Source organism: Branchiostoma belcheri, unplaced genomic scaffold (assembly GCF_001625305.1).
Source record: "Branchiostoma belcheri isolate BF01 breed outbred unplaced genomic scaffold, Haploidv18h27 scaffold449, whole genome shotgun sequence".
In the NCBI taxonomy this organism is placed as follows: Eukaryota; Metazoa; Chordata; class Leptocardii; order Amphioxiformes; family Branchiostomatidae; genus Branchiostoma; species Branchiostoma belcheri.
Window position 1 is genome coordinate 44,830 of NW_017804075.1, and position 7,027 is coordinate 51,856.

Here is a 7,027-nt window from a genome sequence, read left to right on the forward strand (position 1 = left end):
GATGTATATTTCTCTACGCCGATTTTTGGCCATTTTCTCGTAATTTTCTTGTTCAAGGAACCCGGAAGTCAGTGTACCGGGACGCGGGGTGAATTTCCATAGGGCATTTATGGATCGCACCCCGCTAGAATTAAACCGTCAAAACAGAAACAAAACTTCCAAAAAGCGAAACTGTGACATTTTTTCACATCCCAATGATTATTTTTTCGATCAAATTGACATTTAAATATGCTTTCTTTATTTTTCTGCATTTTGTGGCCGGGCGCAAGGACCGCGCGTAATACGATCGGAGTGGCAAACAATTTTAATACAGCCTTTTTCCGGAATTATTTGTGCACGAACAGTAAATTTTGGAGCCACAAGATTGCCATAAAAGCTGCTCAGAATGTACCAAAAACGATGTTTAGGGGTCTAATTTTTACGATTTCCTCAGAGTCAAATGTTAGAATAGGCTAAAAAATGTTAGAATAGGCTAAAAGGGTACGGGAGGGGCCACCCCCCTCCCGTACCCTCCCCCCTGCGAGCCGCTGCGCGGCTCGCTTCGAGCCACTTCGTGGCTCGCCTGCTACTTTTTCTTATCAGCCACCTACTCTAAATTTTTTTGAGAAGGCTGATGTACTTCAGAGCACTGTAACATGGAAACAACAATTGTGTTAGACTTGCATGAATAGTTTCATCAGGTTGGTAAGACACTGAGTAAAGAGACTCTGTTTCACAACCAAGTGTTTTATTCAGCCAACGTTTCGGAGACTGAAGTGGTCTCTGAAAATATGATGATTGTGTACCTTTGTGTTAGAATGAAGTTAGTATCGTACAAAAGAACACTCATTGTTAGAACTCCAAATTCCAACATCAGAATGTTAGAAAATTTACACAACAAAAGTTTTCATTTTATCCTGACATTTAAAAAAAATGAGCTGAACTGGAGTAGTAATTGATTTTGGCTACTGTTTACAACAGCACATAGAAAAACTAAAACCCTACCACAGGTAAACACGCAACCTGTCATTTTCTTTATTTTTTTTAAAATACTTTTAAAAATGACCTGAACTGGAATACTATGTAGAGCTTTTAGCCTATTCTAACATTTGACTCTGAGGCTCACAACAGCACTTTTTTACAGAAAAAACTGAAACCCACCCGAGGTAGACTCTCTTGTCATGTCGGAACTTGCGGTTGGTCATGTCTCCGTGGTCCCGGATGATTTTGCGGACGTGTTCCGGAGGCATCTCCTCCTTCTGCGCGTCCACGAAGCCGAACTTTCGCTTCTCCGCGTACCGCTTGGACTGGAGCTGCTGCCATTTCCGCGCTGAACAGGAAAGGTTTAACGTTACATCAGTGAAGATTAAACATCCAGGTAATAAGATATGCCAAAAAACAGTTACTCAAGCAACTGGATATGATTTTGGAAATCATAAAAATCATATCCGGTTGCTTGAGTGACTGTTTTTGACGCAAGGTTTAACGTTACTTTAAATTGTTCGAATTGCACCCAAAATCATTGCCAACATGCAATTTTGTATGTGCCATGGGTTTAGGTCCGGAACTGAACCTAAACCTCTGGACTTGAATCCGGACGGACCTGAACCTAAATATGGGTTTAGGTAAACAGCACTTAGTACTGAATGTCTTTAACATGTGGTGGGTGGGCCCTCTTGTTCTTACCTTTCTCCTGTAGTTTCTCCTCCGACATGAAGTCGGGGACTCCATGTCCAGGCATGAAGCTGTACGCTGCCATGGTAGACAGGAGACCAGTTTACAGGAACTACTCACTGGAATCACAAACAAGAAGCATGTTATGTTATACAGGCATGTTATGTTATACAGGCATGAAGCTGTACGCTGCCATGGTGGACAGGAGACAGGCTCACTGGAATCACAAACAAGAAGCATGTTATGTTATACAGGCATGTTATGTTATACAGGCATGAAGCTGTACGCTGACCATGGTGGACGAGGAGGACAGGCTCACTGGAATCACAAACAAGAAGCATGTTATAGTTATACTAATTCAACTTATACAGGCATGAAGCTGTACGCTGTCATGGTAGACAGGAGACAGGCTCACTGGAATCACAAACACAAGAAACAGTTTAGTTCAGAGGAAACCGTTTCTGTATCTGTATACCTGTTTAGAGTGGGACTTGCTGTAACTAAGCTAAGCTAAGCTAAAAGACCCTGAGAAGGAAAACCAATTCGAATCTCTACTGAGAAACAGGTTCTCTGCCCTGGCAGTCCCTCCACCGGGAACTGTGGAATGGTGGGATGAACTTAAGCAAGCAATGAATGAAGCAGGTGAGAAAGTCCTCGGCTACAAGAAATCCCTCAGGGAAGCGTGGATCAGCGACGAAACTTGGAAGCTGATCAATGAAAGGAAGTCACTGCATCAGAGGAGACATAAGGCCAAGTCGGCAAGTAGTAGTATATACCAGGAATACTCCGACAAAGACCGTGAAGTTAAGCGCAGCGCCCAAAGGGACAAGCGCAAATGGTTGGAGAGTCAGGCTGATGAAGCAGAAAGAGCCGCAACTCGGAATGATATGCGTACCGTATATCAGATCGCCAAGAAGATCACTGGCAACTCAAAAGCTAGCATGGGTCCTGTCAAGGCCAAAGATGGTACCCTGTTGTCCAAAGGAGAGGACAAGCTTGCCAGGTGGGCAGAGCACTTCAAGGAAGTTCTAAACAGACCAGACCCAACCTCACCAGCAGTCACTGACCCACCTTCTCACCTCCTCCCGATTGACACCAGTGACTTTACTGAGCCGGAAATACATGAGGCCATAAAGAACCTGAAGAACAACAAGTCCCCAGGAATGGACGGCATTACCGCAGAAATGCTAAAAGCTGGAAGGGAATCCGTTGTCAAATGGATGTGCCAGCTCTGCAACAATGCCTGGAACCGGGGGGAAGTACCAGAGGACTGGAGAAATGGAGTAGTGGTTTGCATCCCCAAGAAAGGCAACCTTGCAGAATGCGACAACTGGAGAGGGGTTACACTCCTGTCCATCCCAGGAAAGGTCTACTGCCATGCTATCCTGAACCGCATACGAGATGCAGTTGACGAAGAACTGAGGGAGCAGCAGGCAGGATTCCGACCCAAGCGATCTTGTGCGGAACAAATATTCACCCTGAGACGCATAATAGAGAAGTGCAATGAGTTTCAGTCCACACTGGCTATCAGCTTTATTGACTTTACTAAAGCGTTTGATAGCATTCACAGGCCCTCATTATGGAACATCATGCAAATGTACGGACTACCCAACAAAGTCATTTCAGCTATCAAACACATATATGCTGACTCCAAATGCTGTGTAAGGACAGATGATGGGTTCAGCGGGTGGTTTGAGGTGGTGACTGGGGTCCGCCAGGGATGTGTGCTGTCTCCAATACTGTTTGCCCTTGCCATAGATTGGGTGCTGCAACAGTCAACTAAGGATAAAGGAATACCATGGCTGCAAGGACAAAGACTGTCTGATCTTGACTTCGCAGACGATATTGCCGGCTTAGCAGAATCCACAAAGGATCTCCAGGCCCTAGTGAGCGAGATTGGTTCCACAGCAGGAGGAATAGGCCTCACCATCAGTGGCAAGAAGACCAAGAATATGCTGACAGGATCTCATCCGCCACCTACATCTGTGTTCATTGATGGGAAGGAAGTGGAAATAGTTCAAAACTTCACTTATCTTGGAAGCTCCATCAATAGCAATGGTGACATGGACAAAGAACTTGACTGCAGAGTTGGTAAGGCTTCAGCAGCATTTAACCAGCTGGGCAAACTCTGGAGAAACAAGAAACTGTCCCTCAAGACCAAGATGCGCTTTTACAACAGCAACGTCCTGTCAACACTTTTGTATGGCTGCGAAACCTGGCACCTGAAACTAAGTCAAGAAAGGAGACTTGATTCCTTCGACAGCAAGTGTCTAAGGAAAATCCTGGGCATTAGATGGGATGACTTTATCTCGAATGATAACATCAGACTTCAAACTAAGCAACAACCAGTGTCCTCCATCATCTGCAAACGCCGGCTCAGTTGGTTAGGACACGCTGTCAGACTTCCACCTGTCAGACTAGCCAACCAAGTCCTGCAGTGGTTCCCAGAAGGACGGAGAAGAAGGGGGCGCCCAAGGATGAACTGGCGACAGACAGTGGAGAGGGACCTTCAGGCAGTCAGCATGAGCTGGAAGGAAGCCTTGAGGCTGGCTGCTGACAGAGGAAGCTGGGCTGCTTTGACTGCCTCATGCGTCACGAGACGCGGGAGCCCCTAAGTCTAAGTAAGTAAGTTGCTGTAACTAAGTACAACAGTTAGGGCATCATCACTAGATAGTTTTGAACAATTATGCTTACAGTTAGATGTGCAAAGAAGAAGAAGAAGATGCGCAAAGGATAGGTGCAGCAAATTATCACTTTCAAATTTTCGTAGCATAATTTTAGCTTGGTGGGGAGGGGGGCAAAACTTCTAGGGTAACTTGAATAATTTTGCAACTCCAACACCCGAATAACAGTACCTATCGACAGAACAAAAATACCAGAAACATTATGTCACTTCCTATAAAAAGCCAAATAACGGACATTCGCCGATTAAAAGTGGTTGACCTGGCAAAAAAATGATATCTCTCCAAACAAAAGATGCCGCCATGCTCGCGAGCACGCAGGGTGCCATGCCCACGCCAACTCTCGTATTTCTCAAAATGCAAGCACCAGAAGCCTTCTAGAACGATATCCACAATTCACAACTTACACCACAAACTACAGGAAGGCTCACCTATGGTATAGAACCAGTTTTTGGCCTGTTTTGAGACTTGAAAAGAGGCATGGAAACTCCGTTCTACAGAAACATGGCCGCCTCCGCTGCGTTCGGCCTGCGTCAGTCTCGGGATTTATCGCGAGAACTCAGCCATCCACAGTAAGCATGTTCCTGCATTTGTATCTTAACATGTCAAGATTACACAGATATGTTACAAAAATTACTCAAATATTTCAGCGCTATCTAAATTATCAACAAAGTAGTTTTACTATCAAAATGTTATTGATTTAGTAGATATTTGAAGTTTTTGGTGATAAAAATCACTATTTAACACACAAATTGTGTTCCCGAATGAGCTGCTAGGTTCTGCCTGTAAGGTACGCGGGTTCCGGTTGTCGTTAGATCCTATTGCTCTCAGGTCGGAAGACCGGAAGTGACGTTGTGACGATGAACAGCCACGCTGCTATTGGTCAGGACACTGGACTGCTACTCATATGCTGCAGCAATACCTCAATTTCGGTAGTATAGGGAGATATGCTGCATCAATACCTCAGTTTCGGTAGTATGTGGAGGGCTACCTGCGTCTTTCCCTCGATTTACGTGCAAAAACGTAAACTTTTACGTCTATATTCACTGCATTTGTGTGGCTCTTACCTCTGGGGACAAGGAAAAGCATAGTTTAGATCATATTTGAGGGGATTTAACTTAAGCTCCGGGGACCAGGTAACACTCCATATAACGTTACATGTAGGTAATGGGGACCAAATTGGTTGTCAACGTTATATTTGTGTGGCTCTTACACCTGGGCTCTTTTTTTTAGCTCTGGGGCTAGGTAAGGCAGCTAATACAGGAAACATTTGCACCGTACAAGTAATAATTGCACGGCTGTCAGGTCTGGGGTCCTGATAAGGCACCGTACAGGTAATATATGCACGGCTCAGGTGGAGGAACCAGGTAAGGCACCGTACAGGTAATATATGCACGGCTCTTAGGTCTCAGGACCAGGTAAGGCACCGTACAGGTAATATATGCACGGCTCTTAGGTCTCAGGACCAGGTAAGGCACCGTACAGGTAATATATGCACGGCTCTTCAGTCTGGGGACCAGGTAAGGTACCGTACAGGTAATAATTGCACGGCTCTTATGTCTCAGGACCAGGTAAGGCACCGTACAGGTAATAATTGCGCGGCTCTTCAGTCTGGGGACCAGGTAAGGTACCGTACAGGTAATAATTGCACGGCTCTTAGGTCTCAGGACCAGGTAAGGCACCGTACAGGTAATAACTGCGCGGCTCTTCAGTCTGGGGACCAGGTAAGGCACCGTACAGGTAATAATTGCGTGGCTCTTATGTCTAGGGACCAGGTAAGGTACCGTACAGGTAATAATTGTGCGGCTCTTAGGTCTGGGGACCAGGTAAGGCACCGTACAGGTAATACAAATGTATATGCATGGCTGTCAGGTCTGAGGACCAGGTGAGACACCGTACAGGTAATATTTGCACGTCTCTTTGGTCTGCGTTCAGGTAAGGCACTGTGGACAGGTAATATATGCAGAGTTTTTACGTCTAGGGACCAGGTAAGGCACTGTATAGGTAATTTTTTCATGGTTCTTAGGTCTGCGGTCTGGTGAGGCACCGTACAGGTAATATTTGCACGGCTGTATTTGCAAGGCACCGTGCAGGTAATGTATTCACTGCTGTCAGTGTTGGGACCAGTTTGGACACTGTACGGTTATTATATTCACGGCTCTAAGGTCTCGGAACTAGGCAAGGCACTGTGCATGTGATATTTATTCAGTCTTTTTATGTAGACACCATACAGGAGATATTTGTGTGGTGGTTTTATCTGAAGAGGTTAGACACCATAAAATTAGTAATTTATGAGGCCCTGTTATGTTATGTAGCAACTAGGTAAGTCACTGCACAAGTAATATTTGTGTTACTCTTAGTCTTCGGGACCTTTGATTATTATTATTATTATTACCTCCATGAAAAATGGAGGTATTTTTTTTTGGCGTGTCTGTCTGTGTGTGTATGTGTGTCTCATTTTCTAATGTCACACTTTCTGGTGGAAAGTTTAACGTCTCAAAATAATAGCTTACATAACGATTGAAACAGCAAGCGATGAGACCACTGAAAGGTCCTTAACAGACGTAATTAAGTAGAATATTGTGTCTATTTCATAATGTAATTATAAATCCTAACTCTACCTTATTATTATAATGCCACACATTCCAGTGTGATTTTCGAGCATGACCTATGTTCCGAACCCCTGTGCTCAG

General features: G+C 44.8%; 1 protein-coding gene across 1 annotated transcript in view; it reads right to left on the reverse strand.

Moving 5' to 3' along the window:
- Positions 1–4,890, reverse strand: part of LOC109478649 (pre-mRNA-processing-splicing factor 8-like) — a 38,121-nt gene extending 33,231 nt beyond the window's left edge. The window contains exons 1-3 of the mRNA XM_019780314.1: positions 4,766–4,890; positions 1,666–1,772; positions 1,141–1,309 (exon numbers count right to left, since the gene is read on the reverse strand). Of these exons, the coding sequence (XP_019635873.1) occupies positions 1,141–1,309; positions 1,666–1,738 (242 nt within the window). The 5' untranslated portion in view covers positions 1,739–1,772; positions 4,766–4,890. The remainder of the gene's footprint in view (positions 1–1,140; positions 1,310–1,665; positions 1,773–4,765) is intronic.
- Positions 4,891–7,027: the final 2,137 nt, after the last annotated feature.